Raw genomic sequence first — 23,144 nt, forward strand, 5'->3', positions numbered from 1 at the left:
TTGTAGGAAGGGGCTGCAGGCCCCGTCGAGTCCTCGCCAGTTACAGGATCCCACAGGCTTGCATACCAGGTCTGAATCTCTTCCGGTGTACTCTCCAATCGGCTGCTTATTAGTGGTATACTTGGGGGGCTGCTAGTATGGCTCCACAGGAGCAGAAGTGTACTCTAAAGCTAATGTAACTAGAATATCTTGGATAGAATTTGTTTTTAGATAATATACTCGATTTTCTATACTTGTAATTGTTGTGGTACTTTTTGCATGTTGGTATTTGTGTCTGTTATGGTATTTAAGCTAATAACAAAGAAGACTGGTCAAGTGATTCATGTACACAAAGATTCCTAACAAGGGGGAGGAGGAGAGATATAGTTTTGAGGGAGCAGTAGCTGTTGTGAAAGACTGTTGAGATTTGCAGAAAGGCCCAGAAGCCCCCCCTTATCAATCCAGTGGTGCAGATTAAAAGGCTTGTATCCCACAACTATCACTCAGCTGCCACCAGCTGCCGGCTACCGGATGGTCTGGGCAGGAGGATGGTAGATTCCTATATGGAATGGTAGCTTCCTATATGGAATGGTAGCTTCCTATATGGAATGGTAGCTTCCTATATGGGATGGTAGCTTATTATATGGGATGGTTGCTTCCTATATGGAATGGTAGCTTCCTATATGGGATGGTAGCTTTCTATATGGGATGGTAGCTTCCTATATGGAATGGTAGCTTCCTATATGGGATGGTAGCTTTCTGTATGGGATGGTAGCTTCCTATATGGGATGGTAGTTTCCTATATGGGATGGTAGCTTCCTACATTGGATGGTAGCTTCCTATATGGGATGGTAGCTTCCTACATAGGATGGTAGCTTCCTATATGGGATGGTAGCTTCCTATATGGGATGGTAGCTACCTAAATGGGATGGTAGCTACCTAAATGGGATGGTAGCTTCCTACATTGGATGGTAGCTTCCTATATGGGATGGTTGCTTCCTATATGGGATGGTAGCTTCCTATATGGGAAGGTTGCTTTCTATGTGGGATGGTAGCTCCCTATGTGGGATGGTAGCTCCCTATATGGGATGGTATCTTCCTATATGGGATGTTTGCTTCCTATATGGGATGGTACCTTCCTATATGGGATGGTAGCTTCCTATATGGGAAGGTTGATTTCTATGTGGGATGGTAGCTTCCTACATTGGATGGTAGCTTCCTATATGGGATGGTTGCTTCCTATATGGGATGGTAGCTTCCTATATGGGAAGGTTGCTTTCTATGTGGGATGGTAGCTCCCTATGTGGGATGGTATCTCCCTTTATGGGATGGTAGCTCCCTATATGGGATGGTATCTTCCTATATGGGATGTTTGCTTCCTATATTGGATAGTAGCTTCCGATGCTGAAAGGAGGATCACTTCACGTGACCCCCCTCCCCTCCAGCCCTCTGGCCCTGGGGCCCTGGGCTTGGACACACTCCACAAGTACCACTACATCCACACATCCTACTGAGGCAAGTACTCTGCTATGAGCAAAATAAACAATTATGAATGCCACTTACTAGAGGAATTGAACCCTGAGTCTCTAGCACAAGAAAACACTCTGCTTCTGACAGAAATAGGCAGACACGTATGAAGTTAAAGCGGCAAGGAACTTCAATCCTACGCTAGTTATGAGGGAGTACTGAGCTGCTGTGTTGGTGTGCTGAGATTGTGTTAAAGAGAGTGTTATTGTGAGTGTGGTCTCTTGTGAGAGCAATATTTGTTTCAGTGTTGCCTCTTGTCACTATATTACATCTGGATAATGTGCATATTCTGTTTGATCTTTACAGGGGCAAAATATCAAGAAAGAAATTGTGATACATTTACTACAGAGTTGCAGTCATCGTTATCTGGAAAAGACACCGATAGCATGTTTGAAGGTTCAGAATTCGAAAAACGCAACCATATACTGATCGGATCGCAAATGAAGCCAAGAAGGCGGGAACAGAACATACTGTATGAGCTAAGTGATTATGAAACAGACGTCAACAAATCAATAAGCTCGAACACAGAGAACACAACAAGCACAGGAAAAAAGGTGTCTTATAAGTGTGTGGCTTGTGGAAAGATATTCAGCCAATTAATAAAGCTCATGACACACGAGAGAATACACTCTGGAGAGAAGCACTTCTTCTGTGCTAAATGCGGAAAGCCCTTTAGTGACCGTGTGGCCATGAATAAACATCAGCGAATGCACACAGTAGGGAAGCCTTATGCCTGCGATACATGTGGAAAGAGTTTCACCCAGTCGTCACACCTGACTATACACAAGCGGACGCATACAGGTGAAAAACCATATGCATGTACTGAATGTGGGAAAGGTTTCACTGACTCTTCGTCCCTGAAGAAGCACATACGAATTCACACTGGGCAGAAACCATATGTCTGTCAAGGATGTGGCAAGGGTTTTAGTGACTCATCTAACCTTACAAAACACATGAAAATACACTCAGGACTGATAGTCACCAAGGAAAGAAATGGCCAACGTCAACAGAAGATGGAAAATAGACCTCAAGTTGTCATAACGCTGGACGAATAGAAAATACGAATCAAAGCTTAGAAACCAGAAGGGAGGTTCTGAAAAACATGAAAGTGCTGCACCAGTTTCATGTTGGTTCGTTCTGCACATGTGGGAGGATTTTATAAGACCTACGAAGCAATTCATATATCTATAAAATAAAGATGCAAAGAAAACCAGGAGTGCACCATTCCTGCTGTACAGAATCCACTACTATCCTGTGAGCTGTAAACAAAAAGAAGGTAGAATGTAGCGTACCCATTAAACTGTTTGTAAACACAGACCAAAACTATCACCAAAACTAAACTGTTCATCTTTAACCAGAAGGGATTTCCCAGCGCCAACGGGGAATGTGATTGGTATAAAAATAGTGTTAAGAAAACCCCACAGCTGTTTGTGTTTACTGGACTGTGACTTTACCAATTGGTGCCAGTGATGTGCAATGCTTTAATGTATTGTTGGGTTAAAGTTAATACATTGTTGGGTGTGAGTTCATTCATTGTTGGATGAGAGTTAGTGCATTGTTGGATGAGAGGTCATGCATGGTTCGTTTGAGGTGACGCATTGTTGGCTGTGAGTTCATGCATTGTTGGCTGTGAGTTCATGCATTGTTGGCTGTGAGTTCATGCATTGTTGGCTGTGATTTCATGCATTGTTGGGTGTCAGTTCATGCATTGTTGGGTGTGAGTTCATGCATGTTGGGTGTGAGTTCATGCATGTTGTGTATGAGTTCACGCATTGTTGGGTGTAAGTTCATGCATTGTTGGCTGTGAGCTCATGCATTGTTGTATAATAATAATTCCTATTTGTAAAGCGTGAACAAATCACCCCTCAAGGGTTTCAAGGCGCTGGTGGTCGTCAGGGAGTTTAAGTTGGCTATTGCCCTGAGTCACATGATGCTGAGCTGAGCTGCCACCGGCGATCAAACCACGAGCCCTGCAGTCCGGAGTCAGCCGCACTGGCTGCTGCACAGCACTTCTCCTCTTGTTGGGTGTGCGTCAAAGCATTGTTGTGTGTGAGGTAATGCAATGTTGAATGTGTGTTCATGCATTGTTAGGTATGAGTTCATCCTTTGTTGGGTGTAAGTTCATATATTGCTGGATGAGAATTCATCAATTGCTGACTGTAAGTTAACACATTGTTGGGTGTGAGTTCATGCATTGTTGGGTGTGAGTTCATTCATTGTTGGGTGAGAGGTAATGGATTGTTAGGTGTGAATTAAAGCATTGTTGGGTGTGAGTTCATGCATGTTGGGTGTGAGTGTATGCATTGTTGGGTGAGAGGTAATGGATTGTTAGGTGTGAGTTCATGCATTGTGGGTCTGAGGTCATGCATTGCTGGGTGTGAGTCATTCATTGTGGGGTGTGAGTTCATACATGTGTGTGAGTTCATGCATGTTGTGTGTGAGTTCATGCATTGTTGGGTGTGAGTTCATGCATTGTTGGGTGTGAGTTCATGCATGTTGTGTGTGTGTTCGTGCATGCTGCGTGTGAGTTCATGCATTGTGGGGTGTGGGGTGTGAGTTCATGCACCCTTGCCCTGTTTGCACCCTTTCCCTGTTTGCAGGCAGCTCGCTCCCCACGCCGTGCAGCTCCACCTGACTGCGCCAGTGTCTTGAGCCCAGTTGCTTCGGAGGGTGTTCGAGGCCCGCCTCCACCCGCAGGCTACCCCCTGAGCCTCATCCCTGGTGGCCAGTGGTAGGCCTTAGGTTTGCTTTTGCCGTTTTTATTGTGCTTGATTTTGTGCTCTCTGCCTGATTAGCATTGTTTTATTGTGCTCATTTTTGTGCTCTCTGCCTGATTAGCATTGTTTGTATTGTGCTCGCTTTTGTGCTCTTTGCCTGTTAGCATTGTTTTATTGTGCTTGTTTTCTCCTCTTTTCCCTGTTGTGCCCGTTTTGCCTTCTGTTCCCTCGCCAGTCCCGCTTCCCGCCACTGCGTCCTCTGTGTCCCTGCCCCCCGCTCCCATTCATCTGCTCCCCCCTCCCACCTCTGCTTCTTATGGCGGCCGCTGGTACCCCTAAGGCAAGCCCATCTGTGCCCGTCCACGCCTGGACCGCACCCAGCGCAAGAACCCCTGACCCCCACAAACACCTCGACGCCCGACTCCGCTATGATGCCAGCACCCTCCGCGCACTCAACACCGGACGAGCCCACACCTGCTTCCAAGCCGCCCCCAAGCGCACCCGAGAACCCTTCTCCTGACGGAACTGCAGCTTCACCAGCCCAAGAGCCGCCAAGCCGCCAACCAGGACCAAACTCAACCACCTCCGCTGCATACTCCTGAACACCTGCTCCGCACGCAAACACGCCATTGAACTCTGGGACCTGCTCGACACGTCCTCCCTGGACGTCGCCTTCCTGACAGAGACCTGGCTGAATGACACCTCAGCACCCGATATCGCCATAGCCATCACGGAGGGCTACAAGATCACCTGCAGAGACCGTACCAATGTAGTTGGAGGAGGAATCGCCATCATCCACAAGTCCACCCTCAAGTTCTCCACCAACTTCGACAACACCGCCGAACACCTGCACTTCCAGATCCACACCGACACCCAACACCACCCTCAGAAGAGCCTTGATCTACAGACCCCCCGGACCACTGACCACAGTTCAGCGACTCCAATGCCGACTTCATCAGCACGCACGCCCTCATATCAACAGATTACGTCCTCCTAGAAGACCTGAACTTCCACTTCGAGAACAACGACACCAACTCCTCCACCCTGATCGACAACCTCGCCAACCTTGGACTCAAACAGCTTGTGACAACACCCACCCCTTCGGGCGTCCACACGCTGGACCCCATCTTCTCCGCAAGCTCCCACATATCCTTCAGCCACACCACCGAACTCCACTGGACTGACCACCCATGCATCCACTTCACATCCTGGAAACCTACCACACACCATCCCACCTAACAGATCCCCTTCCGCTGCTGGAGCAAAGTCACCAAAGACCTGCTAACCATCACCCTCACCTGGAGTCCACGTGCCAAACCCACCAACCCTGTGCCGCCACCAGAAATCTCAGACGCTGGATCGAGGGCTGCGCCAACACCCTCACCCCGGTCAAGAACCCCTCCAGCAGACGCACCAACAGGAACGCCTGCTGTTTCACCGCTGACCTCCAAGCAACACTGGCGGAAATTGGAGAATAAATGGCGCCACAAACAGACACCGGAGAACCTAGCAGCCCTCAGGAATGCCATGGGACAACAACACAACTTCATCAGAGCCGCCAAAAGGACCTCTTTCAAGGACCACCTGGACAACAACACACACAACAGCAAAGAGCTCTTCAACATTGTGAAAGATCTCTCCAACCCCATCTCCAACACCTACAACATCCAACCATCGCAAGACCTGTGCAACTCCCTGGCCACCTTCCTGCATCGCAAGATCACTGACATCCATGCCAGCTTCGACAACCAGACCACCAGGACACCCAACAACAACACCTCGAACACCACCCACAGCAACCCCCTGCTCACCTGGACCAACAACAACGACGACGACACTATCAAAATCCTGAGCACCATCCACTCCGGCTCCCCTTCAGACCCGTACCCTTACCACATCTTCAACAAGGCCAGTGCCACCATCGCACCCCACCTCCACAAGGCCATCAACCTCTCCTTTGAGACTAGGTCCTTCCCAGAGAGCTGGAAGCACGCCGAAACCCAAGGCAGACCCTTGGGACCTCAAGAATTTCTCGCCCATCTGTTACCAGCGAAGGTCATCGAGAAGACAGGTAACAAATAGCTGACCCACTACCTCGAGGAGAACAACACCCTGAACCCTTCCCAGTCTGGGTTCCGCAACAACTACAGCACCGAAACGGCCCTCATCACCGCCACCCATGACATCTGGGCCCTGCTGGACAATGCCGTGGCCCTCATCCTCCTGGACCTCTCAGCCGCTTTCCACATGGTCTGCCACCACACCCTACGAACTCGCCTCCACGACGCAGGAATTCGCGGCAGAGCACTGGACTGGACCTCCTCCTTTCTCTCAGACAAAACACAGGGCGTCCGACTCCCCCCCCCCCCTTCCGATCCAAAGCCTCCAAGATCTGCAGCGTACCCCAAGGATCATCCCTCAGCCCGACCCTGTTCAACATCTACATGACCCCGCTCGCCCGCGTCGCCAGACTGCATAACCTCAACACACCCTGACAACACACAGCTGATCCTCTCCCTCACCAAAGACCCTGGCACCGCCAAACCCACCCTACACCAAGCAATGACAGCCATCACAGATGGATGAAGGACAGCCGCCTGAAACTGAACTCGGACAAGATGGAGGTCCTTATCCTCCGCTCCACCACCTCAGCCTGGGCCCGACACCCACCAACAATGCATGCAACCTGGGATTCATCCTCGACTCAACTCTCTCCATGACCAAGCAAGTCAACGCCATATCATCCTCCTGCTTCACAACCCTATGCATGCTCCGAAAGATCTACAGGTGGATCCCCACAGACACAAGAAAAATGGTCACTCAGACCCTCGTCAGCAGCAGGTTGGACTACGGAAACCCCCGCTGAGCTGGAGTCCCGGCCAAACTACTGAAACAACTGCAACGCATACAGAACGCCTTGGCACGCCTGATCCTCGACATAGCCACATCACACCCCATCTGAAAGACCTGCTCTGGCTTCCGGTCAACAAGAGGATCACCTTCAAGCTCCCCCCCCCCCCCCCCCCCCCCCCCCAGCGCCTTGAGACACTCACGGGTAAGTAGCGCGCTCTATAAATGCATTGGTTGATTGATTCATGTTGGGTGTGAGTTCATGCATGTTGGGTGTGAGTTCATGCATGTTGGGTGTGAGTTCATGCATGTTGGGTGTGAGTTCATGCATTGTTGGGTGTGAGTTTATTTATTTTTGGGTGTGAGTTCATGCATGTTGGGTGTGATATTGAGTGGCAGCGACTGACTCATTTGATCTGCCGCCTGAAGTGGTGGATCTCATCTTTGCCACCAAGCACCCTTCCACACACTTCATTTATGTGCAGACACATTTCAGGCATTGTGTGGTGCTTGTAAGACTGATCTCTAACAAGCAAAGATGGCAGACGTCTTTTGTCTATCTTTGACTGGGCAGGACTTTGCATTGGGCGTTACTAAAGGTAATTTATCTGCCCTTTTGACTTCTCTGTGGATAAACCACAGGCTGGAAAGAGGTTTATTAACAGTTTGACACACATGTTCCCGCCCTAGCCGTTTGTGGTGCCACAGTGGGACCCTAACTTGGTCTTGACATTTCTTATGTGTACGTTGTGCTGCGTCTCCTGACCTTAATGACTGCTGTGCTCATGGAGAATATGTCCCTCATTGAGTAAGTGTATTGCAGAGGCTTCCAGTGCCACCGCCAGGCACCTCAGTCTCCTTGACAAGTTGCTGTTTATGGCTCTGTTGGAGGTTTTGCCAAAAGTCATTATTCCTTTAGATATTAGGCGTGCATCCCTCGACCTGCGTCCTTTGCTCCTCCCCACCCCTCAAAAGAGAAGGGAAGGCTCCACTGGGTGGACCCCAAAAAGACTATGAACTTTGATCATACCCAGGAGGTATGATCAGCTTTTCGTGTGTTGTCCAGGCAAAGAAAGTGAAGGCTGCCCCAAGGGGGACAGTGCACTCCAACAAGATCTGCGGCCAGGTGAGGAATTTGCGGTTAGAAGTATCCATCTGAAGAACAAGTTACTTACCTATGGTAATGCTCATACTGGTGAATGCTCTCAATGCTGATTCAGCGCAACCCTCCACACCTTCGTTCTGTGGAGTAGCCTCTTTTTAACATATAAAAAGGTCCCAGGTTAGTCTTAGGCGTCTGAAGGCATGGAGATGGAACAATAAGAAACTTACGTCTGAGAGCATGGGCGGCTCACTTATGTGGCTCAGTGCCGTCACTTTCAGGGACTGAAAAGCTGACGGGGAGCTGCACAGCGCCCCCTAGCGGCACACGAGAGCCCTGCTGAAGAAAGGTGTCCGCATCCAGTTTAGCACCTGGGGAATATTCTAAGGTGACGATTCTGTGGTTATATAGATTATCCATCGGAAAGAGCATTCCCGAAGGTAAGTAGCTTGTTCTGGTAGATCGATCCAGGACTGTGCGTGGAAGAGGCAGTCCTGCATTCTCTTCTTTTAAAGAAAGGGTACATCTCATCCGTCTACCTTCAGTAGCTGTAGAAAGCCACAACGTTATGGGGCGATCTTTCCTTTGTGTCCTGTGTAATGTGTCGTTCCTGGGCTGCATTTATTGTTGTTACTGATATTTACTGTGTTTCCGAGCTTTAGATTATTCCATTTGGATACCAGAACTATTGATTTTGTAAACTTGTCTCTGAAAGAGGCGATAGTGAGCAGTCACGTCCCACTCCAGGAGACGGTACAGAGAATAAATTCAAAGTATGACATAGAAATTGTACCCTATGAGATCAACATCTGTCTAAGTTACATGTTACAAAAGGGGGTATGGAGTGAAACCTCAATGATGTGCATCGATACCCTGCCCCCCCCCCACCCCTCAACAAAGGTCCTCTGAATCTCTGCAAACACTGAGGCCCAAATCTATCAAACTTGGAAGCAGCGCAACGCAGTGAAACAACCTGGTGGGCTGCGCGGAATGGAGAGTGCAGGAATGCGCCATATATATCAAGATATGTGCATCCCTGCTCTGTCCGTGCACGGGCGTGTGATGCGTAGCGCCAATGCAGGCACCCTCGCATCCTGGTGCTTGGATGTCTTTGTTTGCCGGCAGGATTGTTTTTGCGAAGAAAGGGATAGCTTCTTGCACAAAAACAACGCTGAGAGGCGTTTTCCTCTTTGGAAGCGTGCCGTCAAATGCAAAGTGGAAACAAAAAGGAGAAATAAAGATATTGTTCCTCTTCTTCCCTCCATCGGGAAGGCGTGCAATGTTGACGCATTCTGAGGTTTACCAGTCCTTGAATGCGCCAAAATCCATGGATGGATGCGTTGGAAGAACCGCGTCCACCAGCGCTCGACCCCTGTAACACCGTTCCTGCAAAGAGTCATGCGCGGCAGTGACTTGCACTGCCTTGTGTTGCTCTCGATTTACCAAGCTGCGTAGGGGCAAGCAAGGGGGCTTTGTGTGGCTTGGTAAATCTGATCATTATGGATTGCCATACCCTAGCGACACCATGCGTGACGCAAGGGCAAAACAATTCGACCATAAATTTGCCCAAAGCTTCTCCACGCATGCAATGTGTCCTGTCAAGTGGTAAAGGAAAGTTATTTATCCGTCAATAACCAACATCTTTAACTGCATGATGGTTAATCAAACAACTCTAGTCATTGATGGACGTTTCGATCGTTAGCTGGACTCCTATTGGCCTTCTTCAGAGTGAGGTGTGGTCTCCTTCCCAGGTCACCGTGAACAAAGTCACGGATTAAAGATTGATAATGACCTCTCGCCTCCTCTCTCTGATCTCTTCATGCTCATTCCACCTGCAAATCATTGAAAAGATCACCTCTTTCCTTGGGAGAATAGTGTGCAGAAAGCTGAAATAAAAAGGATTTTGTGCATCATGAAAACAGCAGCTTCCCAAAGTGCAAGTGAGGGAGGGCAGTTTAGAGTCAGGGCATTCGCTAGCACTGGCCCCAATTAGGATAGAGTCTGCCGTTTCCATGATAAGGCTGAGGGTCAGTTGCTGCAGCGGAGCGTTGTATGGTGCCCGGGGTATTTATGCACCAGCTGCCCTTTAAAGATCCATCGCTTCGACTTCAATGTCCTTAACAGTTCTTGCAACTGCTCTGTGGTCTGGTGAGTTCAAGCAGGTTGGCATGGCTTCGCTGCAGGTGCGCACCCCTTGCTGGTTCCAGTACGGGCGGAGTCGTTTGCGTCATATGTCCAGGGTGGTCTTGGAGAGGCAGATGGTGTGGACCAGGTTTTTAGCTGCGAGGTCACAGAGCCGGCAGGTCGCGTCTCCTTCTGACCTCACCCAGGGTCAGTTATGCAGTTGCAACTGGAAACTGCACAAGCAGCAACACAGAAAAGAGCTTTTTGTCCTAGGATTTTGAAGTTCACCTAGGTACTGCTGGGGTCTCAAGGATTTATAGCTGTTTAGTATGACCCAGGCATGTGAGCGTTTTGCTAGGGCTGCCCTGTCTTCTAGCTGCCCTGTCTTCTAGAAAGGCTGCCCTGTCTTCTAGCTGCCCTGTCTTCTAATATTTTGAATGATTTTGATGCTATGTTTTTTTTATTGCTTGTGGCTTGCAGTCACCATCCAAATTTCAGACAATCCTAGCAAGTCAGTGGTGTTGTTGAGGTATATCCTCTTTTCTATCCACTCCTACAGCCTGATCCACATTTACGGCTATAACATAGACATTAGTGTGCGGCCATCTCCCATGTCCAGCAGAGATCGCTGCACAGAAAAGACAGGGTAGGTGGAGGCGGAGACCCCCACACGTAGGTTTGTGAAAGCCAATTTGTACTATGTTATTAGTACTAATCTACCACAAATGCAGTTTGTGGATCGCCCCCTAGTATTTTGCTTGCCTCCTGTAATCTCCATTGATTTGTTGCCGTGTGGGAAAGCGTATGCTGAATAGAGCGGCCCTGAGCTGGTCAGTTATTTCAGATCATCTATTTATTATGAAAGCATACGACAAGGGCAGTAGGTATGATGTATTCAGTATGAAACATATATTGGGCCTTTAGGATTTCATTGCTTTTGCATCTTGTTGTGTCCTGCAGACCAATATTTTCTAAATTCTCACAGGTTATCCTTTGTAGGTAAAGATGTAGGTGGTGATTGCCCGCTTTGGCAAACTGTAGTGCTAGACAATTTACACTGCAATGATTTTTGCTAGAAGATCTTTGAAAGGCATAACAGGCTTAGTTGTCTGCAAGTATCTTGTAATAAAAATACATTAATTAAGAAATGAATATGATCCTATGTATATATTAATACATATGCGTATACTTGTATAGAGGGGCTTTGGGTCAGCCCTTTACAGCTATTGGTCGGTACGAATGCCATTTACACTCTGCTTCCATCCATGACCGCATACAGCGTGGACCAGGGACCAACCCACCTCAGCCGCTGGCTGTCTTGCCCTTGGAGTGATCACAAATGCACATTCTTTTTTTTTTTTCTTTTTTTTTATTTTTTTTTTTTATTCCCCTTTTTATGCAAGCAAAACAGAATACATATTACAACATGAGGCATAGAAAAGAAAGACAATACATCGCACACAAACGCAAATATCATACGGCGTTACTCAAAGATGAAAAAATAATCATAACATAGTAATAATTTTTTCCTAATCAATGACAAAAAACACAGACAGGGAGAGAAGGTCACAGCTAGTACAAACACAAAATTTCAAATACCCCAAAGAGGACATATATAATCAGTCCAACTCCCCCCTGAATCCACTGCCGAACGGGTGCCCAGATCTTCATGCCAAGAGCTCTTTTTTTCCGGCCCTTCGTTCTATATATAGCCGCTTCTATATTATATGAAGCTAAGAGGCGAGCTCTCCAGGTATCGAAAGAAGGGGGAACTGGATTGATCCATTCTTGGGTGATACATGCCCGTAATATTGCCATACAAATAAATAATAGATTTTTTTCGCAACCGGTAATGTATCAACAGTTACCCCTATGACTAATTCACCTGTTAGAGTGACTGTGGCCCCAAACAATAGTCCCAAAAATGTCTGAATTGCAGCCAAAAATGATGATAACTGAGGACGAGAAAAGAACATATGTGGTGCATCGGCTACACGATGTACCCACAGTCGACCCCCATTTAGAAATTTTTGAAGGCGTATAATATAAGTCGAATAAAGCCATTTAATGCTGTGTGCGTGATCTGCCTGTAATCAAAATGGAATTCGCCAATGCAATGGATTCCTCTATCTGGATATCATCGCTGCCCAGCTTTTCTGCCCATCTCATATAATGAAACTGTAAATCATCTAAACATGCAGCGATAAGCAGGTTATAATAATAACCTATCGATTTTTAAGAGAACATGCTGTCGATGAAAGGAATCCTACACAGCCCAGAGCGAACCTGCGGCTGTAGAGTATTAAAGAAACTATGAATCTGAAGATACTTAAAGTAATCCTGGGTTGTTAAATTATACTTATCTATAAGCTCCGAGAAAGAGATTAGTTGATGGTTCTGCCACAGATCACCCACAGAATGAATTCTGCAGTTACGCCATCTGGTCATTACATAATCTTGAAAAACTGGGGGACAAATGCTAGATGATGATAAGGGTGTATATAACAGGATTTTCTGAATCCCTAATTGACGTTTGACTATCTTCCATACCCCATATGCGGCTTTCAAGGTCTTAAATTTAGTTTTTTTTATAGTAGCTTGGCTCTATGTTTTTACCAAGACAACCACAGCACTCCTCTCCCAGTGGGAATTCATAAATTGATGGTGAGTGACTCACTGGAATTCGCGCCTTTCCACCAATTATCAGAGGACTGATAAACTGTAAAACTGCTGCAAAATAATAATACAAAAAATGTGGGATTCCCCACCCACCCCGAGCCTTTGGTAGAATCATCTTCTTATATGATCTACGCTGACGTTTATAACCCCACAAGAATCTGGCTGCCGTTCTTTCTAATTGTTTAAAACAACTCAAAGGGAATTCAAGAGGAATTGTCCGAAACATATAAAGACATTTTGGGAGCATGATCATTTTTAAAACGTTATTCCGACCAAATAAAGATAGATGGTGGTGGTCAATGCGCTCAAGCGAGGAATTTCCTTTTTGAAGGACTGTCTTTAAGTTTAACTCTGGGATAGCAGAGACTGGAGATGTAATTTTGATGCCCAGGTATGTTGCTACTGCCTGTCTTAAGGTGTGCGGAGGATTCTGACCCACAAATAGGATTTGGGTTTTAGATATGTTCAGTTTGTACCCTGAGAAAGCTCCAAACTGAATTGCCAGATGCTCTATTATTGGCAGTGCCCTCTGGATATTGGTTGTAGTCACTACTATGTCGTCCGCGTAAGCGAGAGCTCTATAACTAGTACGGGCGACTTGTACAGGCGCTATATCCTCTGCTTGGTTCAATTTGTTAAAAAAAATATCAATATGAAGGGCAAACAAAAGTGGTGTAGAGGACGGACATCCCTGTCAAGTACCTCGTAGGATAGAAAAAGAGGCCGATTTTTAGTTCCAATTTTAATACATGAAGTAGGTAGAACATAAAGTACTTTTAGGGCTGAGATCATCTGAGGGCTGAAGCCCTTCAGTAAAAGCAAATAACAGAGATACGACCAGGCTACCCCGTTGAATGCCTTCTCGGAATCCAACAGGGTAATGCCGAGTGCAGTCTTGGTACCTTGAGCCCAATCCATTAAGGCAATAATGCGCCGAACATGGTCAGTGGTATCCCGATTAGGGATAAAACCGTGCTGCCAATGTGATACAATTGACGATATTATACCTGAGAGACAAGTTGGTAAAATATTTTAGAAGATCTTACTGTCAGCATTGATCAATGAAATCGGCCTAAAGGAGGAAGGGAGAAGGGGAGGTTTGTCTTTTTTGAGAAAAGCCATAATAATCGATTGCCGCCAAGATACTGGTGCTGCCCCTTTTTGAGCTTCTAAAAAAAGTTAGAAGCAGATCTTGTTTTAGGACATGCCGGAACACCCTATAAAACTCTAACGGGATGCCATCCGGCCCCATGGCCTTACCAGCCGCAAGGGAAAGAATAGCTGTCTCGAGTTCTTCCCATTTAATGTCTAGATCGAGTGCAGCCGATTGTGCGGTAGTTAATTTAGAAATGTTAGCAGGGCCACAAAAATTTGGAATAGATTCAAATGAATAGGATGAAACTTCCTCCGTATACAATTTACTATAAAATGAACGGAAACACCTCTAGGATTCCTGTAGGTTGTTGATGAATCTGTCCCGTCTCATCGTGAATCTCATTAACGCAATTGAATGCTTCCTTTTGCCTGATTTTTTTAGCCAGAATCCATCCTGACATTTCCCCAACTTCATACTCTTGTGAACGGAAAACTGCCACCTGTTCAGCTAGCCTTGTGGCAAAAATCTCATACAACCTGGATTTATGTATGGCAAGACTAGATTTGATATGTTCAGTGTCTTGCGAGGAATTAATAGCTATAACCAGTTTGGCTTCCCACTCCTGCACTTCCTTATAATAAGAAGCAAGTTTATCCAGGGACGTTCACAAGTGCACATTCACTTGAAAGGGGTATCAATGAAAGAAAGATGGTAAAGTAATGGATGGGCCTACCAATCCTGGCACTACATTGCAATTATTTACAAGCGCACATTCACTTGAAAGGGGTATCGATGAAAGAAAGATGGTAAAGTAATGGATGGGCCTACCAATCCTGGCACTACATTGCAATTATTTACAAGCGCACATTCACTTGAAAGGGGTATCGATGAAAGAAAGATGGTAAAGTAATGGATGGGCCTACCAATCCTGGCACTACATTGCAATTATTTACAAGCGCACATTCACTTGAAAGGGGTATCGATGAAAGAAAGATGGTAAAGTAATGGATGGGCCTACCAATCCTGGCACTACATTGCAATTATTTACAAGCGCACATTCACTTGAAAGGGGTATCAATAAAAGAAAGATGGTAAAGTAATGGATGGGCCTACCAATCCTGGCGCTACATTGCAATTATTTACAAGCGCACATTCACTTGAAAGGGGTATCAATGAAAGAAAGATGGTAAAGTAATGGATGGGCCTACCAATCCTGGCACTACATTGCAATTATTTACAAGCGCACATTCACTTGAAAGGGGTATCGATGAAAGAAAGATGGTAAAGTAATGGATGGGCCTACCAATCCTGGCACTACATTGCAATTATTTACAAGCGCACATTCACTTGAAAGGGGTATCGATGAAAGAAAGATGGTAAAGTAATGGATGGGCCTACCAATCCTGGCACTAAATTGCAATTATTTACAAGCGCACATTCACTTGAAAGGGGTATCGATGAAAGAAAGATGGTAAAGTAATGGATGGGCCTACCAATCCTGGCGCTACATTGCAATTATTTACAAGCGCACATTCACTTGAAAGGGGTATCAATGAAAGAAAGATGGTAAAGTAATGGATGGGCCTACCAATCCTGGCGCTACATTGCAATTATTTACAAGCGCACATTCACTTGAAAGGGGTATCGATGAAAGAAAGATGGTAAAGTAATGGATGGGCCTACCAATCCTGGCGCTACATTGCAATTATTTACAAGCGCACATTCACTTGAAAGGGGTATCGATGAAAGAAAGATGGTAAAGTAATGGATGGGCCTACCAATCCTGGCGCTACATTGCAATTATTTACAAGCGCACATTCACTTGAAAGGGGTATCGATGAAAGAAAGATGGTAAAGTAATGGATGGGCCTACCAATTCTGGCGCTACATTGCAATTATTTACAAGCGCACATTCACTTGAAAGGGGTATCAATGAAAGAAAGATGGTAAAGTAATGGATGGGCCTACCAATCCTGGCGCTACATTGCAATTATTGACAAGCGCACATTCACTTGAAAGGGGTATCAATGAAAGAAAGATGGTAAAGTAATGGATGGGCCTACCAATCCTGGCGCTACATTGCAATTATTGACAAGCGCACATTCACTTGAAAGGGGTATCAATGAAAGAAAGATGGTAAAGTAATGGATGGGCCTACCAATCCTGGCGCTACATTGCAATTATTTACAAGCGCACATTCACTTGAAAGGGGTATCAATGAAAGAAAGATGGTAAAGTAATGGATGGGCCTACCAATCCTGGCGCTACATTGCAATTATTTACAAGCGCACATTCACTTGAAAGGGGTATCAATGAAAGAAAGATGGTAAAGTAATGGATGGGCCTACCAATCCTGGCGCTACATTGCAATTATTTACAAGCGCACATTCACTTGAAAGGGGTATCAATGAAAGAAAGATGGTAAAGTAATGGATGGGCCTACCAATCCTGGCGCTACATTGCAATTATTTACAAGCGCACATTCACTTGAAAGGGGTATCAATGAAAGAAAGATGGTAAAGTAATGGATGGGCCTACCAATCCTGGCGCTACATTGCAATTATTTACAAGCGCACATTCACTTGAAAGGGGTATCAATGAAAGAAAGATGGTAAAGTAATGGATGGGCCTACCAATCCTGGCGCTACATTGCAATTATTTACAAGCGCACATTCACTTGAAAGGGGTATCAATGAAAGAAAGATGGTAAAGTAATGGATGGGCCTACCAATCCTGGCGCTACATTGCAATTATTTACAGGCGCACATTCACTTGAAAGGGGTATCGATGAAAGAAAGATGGTAAAGTAATGGATGGGCCTACCAATCCTGGCACTACATTGCAATTATTTACAGGCGCACATTCACTTGAAAGGGGTATCGATGAAAGAAAGATGGTAAAGTAATGGATGGGCCTACCAATCCTGGCACTACATTGCAATTATTTACAAGCGCACATTCACTTGAAAGGGGTATCGATGAAAGAAAGATGGTAAAGTAATGGATGGGCCTACCAATCCTGGCACTACATTGCAATTATTTACAAGCGCACATTCACTTGAAAGGGGTATCGATGAAAGAAAGATGGTAAAGTAATGGATGGGCCTACCAATCCTGGCACTACATTGCAATTATTTACAAGCGCACATTCACTTGAAAGGGTATCGATGAAAGAAAGATGGTAAAGTAATGGATGGGCCTACCAATCCTGGCACTACATTGCAATTATTTACAAGCGCACATTCACTTGAAAGGGGTATCGATGAAAGAAAGATGGTAAAGTAATGGATGGGCCTACCAATCCTGGCACTACATTGCAATTATTTACAAGCGCACATTCACTTGAAAGGGGTATCGATGAAAGAAAGATGGTAAAGTAATGGATGGGCCTACCAATCCTGGCTCTAAATTGCAATTATTTACAAGCGCACATTCACTTGAAAGGGGTATCAATGAAAGAAAAATGGTAAAGTAATGGATGGGCCTACCAATCCTGGCACTACATTGCAATTATTTACAAGCGCACATTCACTTGAAAGGGGTATCGATGAAAGAAAGATGGTAAAGTAATGGATGGGCCTACCAATCCTGGCACTACATTGCAATTATTTACAAGCGCACATTCACTTGAAAGGGGTATCGATGAAAGAAAGATGGTAAAGTAATGGATGGGCCTACCAATCCTGGCACTACATTGCAATTATTTACAAGCGCACATTCACTTGAAAGGGGTATCGATGAAAGAAAGATGGTAAAGTAATGGATGGGCCTACCAATCCTGGCACTACATTGCAATTATTTACAAGCGCACATTCACTTGAAAGGGGTATCGATGAAAGAAAGATGGTAAAGTAATGGATGGGCCTACCAATCCTGGCGCTACATTGCAATTATTTACAAGCGCACATTCACTTGAAAGGGGTATCGATGAAAGAAAGATGGTAAAGTAATGGATGGGCCTACCAATCCTGGCGCTACATTGCAATTATTTACAAGCGCACATTCACTTGAAAGGGGTATCGATGAAAGAAAGATGGTAAAGTAATGGATGGGCCTACCAATCCTGGCGCTACATTGCAATTATTTACAAGCGCACATTCACTTGAAAGGGGTATCGATGAAAGAAAGATGGTAAAGTAATGGATGGGCCTACCAATCCTGGCGCTACATTGCAATTATTTACAAGCGCACATTCACTTGAAAGGGGTATCGATGAAAGAAAGATGGTAAAGTAATGGATGGGCCTACCAATCCTGGCGCTACATTGCAATTATTTACAAGCGCACATTCACTTGAAAGGGGTATCGATGAAAGAAAGATGGTAAAGTAATGGATGGGCCTACCAATCCTGGCGCTACATTGCAATTATTTACAAGCGCACATTCACTTGAAAGGGGTATCGATGAAAGAAAGATGGTAAAGTAATGGATGGGCCTACCAATCCTGGCGCTACATTGCAATTATTTACAAGCGCACATTCACTTGAAAGGGGTATCGATGAAAGAAAGATGGTAAAGTAATGGATGGGCCTACCAATCCTGGCACTACATTGCAATTATTTACAAGCGCACATTCACTTGAAAGGGGTATCGATGAAAGAAAGATGGTAAAGTAATGGATGGGCCTACCAATCCTGGCACTACATTGCAATTATTTACAAGCGCACATTCACTTGAAAGGGGTATCGATGAAAGAAAGATGGTAAAGTAATGGATGGGCCTACCAATCCTGGCACTACATTGCAATTATTTACAAGCGCACATTCACTTGAAAGGGGTATCGATGAAAGAAAGATGGTAAAGTAATGGATGGGCCTACCAATCCTGGCACTACATTGCAATTATTTACAAGCGCACATTCACTTGAAAGGGGTATCGATGAAAGAAAGATGGTAAAGTAATGGATGGGCCTACCAATCCTGGCACTACATTGCAATTATTTACAAGCGCACATTCACTTGAAAGGGGTAGCGATGAAAGAAAGATGGTAAAGTAATGGATGGGCCTACCAATCCTGGCACTACATTGCAATTATTTACAAGCGCACATTCACTTGAAAGGGGTAGCGATGAAAGAAAGATGGTAAAGTAATGGATGGGCCTACCAATCCTGGCACTACATTGCAATTATTTACAAGCGCACATTCACTTGAAAGGGGTAGCGATGAAAGAAAGATGGTAAAGTAATGGATGGGCCTACCAATCCTGGCACTACATTGCAATTATTTACAAGCGCACATTCACTTGAAAGGGGTATCGATGAAAGAAAGATGGTAAAGTAATGGATGGGCCTACCAATCCTGGCACTACATTGCAATTATTTACAAGCGCACATTCACTTGAAAGGGGTATCGATGAAAGAAAGATGGTAAAGTAATGGATGGGCCTACCAATCCTGGCACTACATTGCAATTATTTACAAGCGCACATTCACTTGAAAGGGGTATCGATGAAAGAAAGATGGTAAAGTAATGGATGGGCCTACCAATCCTGGCACTACATTGCAATTATTTACAAGCGCACATTCACTTGAAAGGGGTATCGATGAAAGAAAGATGGTAAAGTAATGGATGGGCCTACCAATCCTGGCACTACATTGCAATTATTTACAAGCGCACATTCACTTGAAAGGGGTATCGATGAAAGAAAGATGGTAAAGTAATGGATGGGCCTACCAATCCTGGCACTACATTGCAATTATTTACAAGCGCACATTCACTTGAAAGGGGTATCGATGAAAGAAAGATGGTAAAGTAATGGATGGGCCTACCAATCCTGGCGCTACATTGCAATTATTTACAAGCGCACATTCACTTGAAAGGGGTATCGATGAAAGAACGATGGTAAAGTAATGGATGGGCCTACCAATCCTGGCGCTACATTGCAATTATTTACAAGCGCACATTCACTTGAAAGGGGTATCGATGAAAGAAAGATGGTAAAGTAATGGATGGGCCTACCAATCCTGGCACTACATTGCAATTATTTACAAGCGCACATTCACTTGAAAGGGGTATCGATGAAAGAAAAATGGTAAAGTAATGGATGGGCCTACCAATCCTGGCACTACATTGCAATTATTTACAAGCGCACATTCACTTGAAAGGGGTATCGATGAAAGAAAGATGGTAAAGTAATGGATGGGCCTACCAATCCTGGCACTACATTGCAATTATTTACAAGCGCACATTCACTTGAAAGGGGTATCGATGAAAGAAAGATGGTAAAGTAATGGATGGGCCTACCAATCCTGGCACTACATTGCAATTATTTACAAGCGCACATTCACTTGAAAGGGGTATCGATGAAAGAAAGATGGTAAAGTAATGGATGGGCCTACCAATCCTGGCACTACATTGCAATTATTTACAAGCGCACATTCACTTGAAAGGGGTATCGATGAAAGAAAGATGGTAAAGTAATGGATGGGCCTACCAATCCTGGCACTACATTGCAATTATTTACAAGCGCACATTCACTTGAAAGGGGTATCGATGAAAGAAAGATGGTAAAGTAATGGATGGGCCTACCAATCCTGGCACTACATTGCAATTATTTACAAGCGCACATTCACTTGAAAGGGGTATCGATGAAAGAAAGATGGTAAAGTAATGGATGGGCCTACCAATCCTGGCACTACATTGCAATTATTTACAAGCGCACATTCACTTGAAAGGGGTATCGATGAAAGAAAGATGGTAAAGTAATGGATGGGCCTACCAATCCTGGCACTACATTGCAATTATTTACAAGCGCACATTCACTTGAAAGGGGTATCGATGAAAGAAAGATGGTAAAGTAATGGATGGGCCTACCAATCCTGGCACTACATTGCAATTATTTACAAGCGCACATTCACTTGAAAGGGGTATCGATGAAAGAAAGATGGTAAAGTAATGGATGGGCCTACCAATCCTGGCACTACATTGCAATTATTTACAAGCGCACATTCACTTGAAAGGGGTATCGATGAAAGAAAGATGGTAAAGTAATGGATGGGCCTACCAATCCTGGCACTACATTGCAATTATTTACAAGCGCACATTCACTTGAAAGGGGTATCGATGAAAGAAAGATGGTAAAGTAATGGATGGGCCTACCAATCCTGGCACTACATTGCAATTATTTACAAGCGCACATTCACTTGAAAGGGGTATCGATGAAAGAAAGATGGTAAAGTAATGGATGGGCCTACCAATCCTGGCACTACATTACAATTATTTACAAGCGCACATTCACTTGAAAGGGGTATCGATGAAAGAAAGATGGTAAAGTAATGGATGGGCCTACCAATCCTGGCACTAAATTGCAATTATTTACAAGCGCACATTCACTTGAAAGGGGTATCGAATGAAAGAAAGATGGTAAAGTAATGGATGGGCCTACCAATCCTGGCACTACATTGCAATTATTTACAAGCGCACATTCACTTGAAAGGGGTATCGATGAAAGAAAAATGGTAAAGTAATGGATGGGCCTACCAATCCTGGCACTACATTGCAATTATTTACAAGCGCACATTCACTTGAAAGGGGTATCGATGAAAGAAAGATGGTAAAGTAATGGATGGGCCTACCAATCCTGGCACTAAATTGCAATTATTTACAAGCGCACATTCACTTGAAAGGAGTATCGATGAAAGAAAGATGGTAAAGTAATGGATGGGCCTACCAATCCTGGCACTACATTGCAATTATTTACAAGCGCATATTCACTTGAAAGGAGTATCGATGAAAGAAAGATGGTAAAGTAATGGATGGGCCTACCAATCCTGGCACTAAATTGCAATTATTTACAAGCGCACATTCACTTGAAAGGAGTATCGATGAAAGAAAGATGGTAAAGTAATGGATGGGCCTACCAATCCTGGCACTACATTGCAATTATTTACAAGTGCACATTCACTTGACAATAATTGCAATTTAGTGCCAGGATTGGTAGGCCCATCCATTACTTTACCTTTTTTCTTTCATTGATACCCTTTCTTTTCTTTACTTTTGCTCTTTTTATTTACATCTTTAGCACTTACTGCTGCTCCCCAGACAGTGCTTATGTATGGTTTTTAACTGACTTAACTATTTCTACTGGATTCTAAACAAAGAAAGAGGACACTGAGATGCTGTGAAGGGATTATATAGGGCAGTGTCTTTATGGTTGGTCACATGATATTATGGTATCACAGGAAATGTAGTATTGTTTAAAACTGTATTGTGATTGCCTGTTGTTTAAAAGTAGTAAAGAAAAGAGTTACATAATCCTCACCTTTGTGTCCTTAATAGAGCTGAAAATTCTTTTTACAAATGTTTGCAATTTTTTTTTATTTCACTGAAATTATGAAAATGTGACTCATTAACAATCTGAAACCTTGGCAGCTCCAGGAAAGCTAGAAATATTTGTTCTGTTTAATGTTTAATCTGAGAAATCTGGTATTTGCTTTCAGGAAACATGAAAAGAATAGAAAGTGGAAATACAGAAAATTGAAAACTGATTACCTTAAACCTACATAATTCTTTGTCAAGACCGGAGGTGAGGATTATGCTTAACTTTCTTCACTTTTTATTAACAACAGGTTCAAAGTTAACAAACGAAAAACACTGTCCACACTACAGCTCCCATGAGTCCTTGAGAGGAGTTCATGTTAACCATGACCCAATAGCAGTACAGTCCATTCCAACATTTATATTTCTTCGTTGTCAGCAGTCCTTCCTCTTTCTTCACTGCTGTGCCACTTAAGTCCCTCTTTGCATTCACGCCTATCTAGGTTATCGTTGTGTTGGGGGAATTATAAACTGAGTATTGATTACATTTTATTGATTACCGGTGATGTTTGATAACCTGTTGTTTTATTACTGTTGTCATACCTGCGGCAGTTACTCATCGCGAAGCAGGCTCCGGCCCAAGCGCTCATTTCTAATACTTCGGGGGTCTGCTGGGGATGCTGTTTCGCGCCGTCCGAGACCTGTCAGGTGCTTTACGGCTGTGTGACAGTGCGTTTGAGTCCAACTGTGCACCCCAGGTCCGCGAGCACATTATGGAGTTGCTGTGAGCCTGGTAGGTAATTCAAAGGCTCTTA

At 44.6% G+C, this 23,144-nt stretch overlaps 1 protein-coding gene across 2 annotated transcripts in view; it reads left to right on the plus strand.

Annotated features, from left to right (window-relative positions):
* LOC147669082 (uncharacterized) overlaps nucleotides 1-2,926 on the plus strand; it is an 88,809-nt gene extending 85,883 nt beyond the window's left edge. For both annotated transcript variants that reach the window (XM_086948242.1, XM_086948243.1), the window contains exon 4: nucleotides 1,813-2,926. In XM_086948242.1, the coding sequence (XP_086804368.1) occupies nucleotides 1,813-2,561 (749 nt within the window). In that variant the 3' untranslated portion in view covers nucleotides 2,562-2,926. The remainder of the gene's footprint in view (nucleotides 1-1,812) is intronic.
* Nucleotides 2,927-23,144: the final 20,218 nt, after the last annotated feature.

Source organism: Lissotriton vulgaris, unplaced genomic scaffold (genome assembly GCF_964263255.1).
Source record: "Lissotriton vulgaris unplaced genomic scaffold, aLisVul1.2 SCAFFOLD_227, whole genome shotgun sequence".
In the NCBI taxonomy this organism is placed as follows: Eukaryota; Metazoa; Chordata; class Amphibia; order Caudata; family Salamandridae; genus Lissotriton; species Lissotriton vulgaris.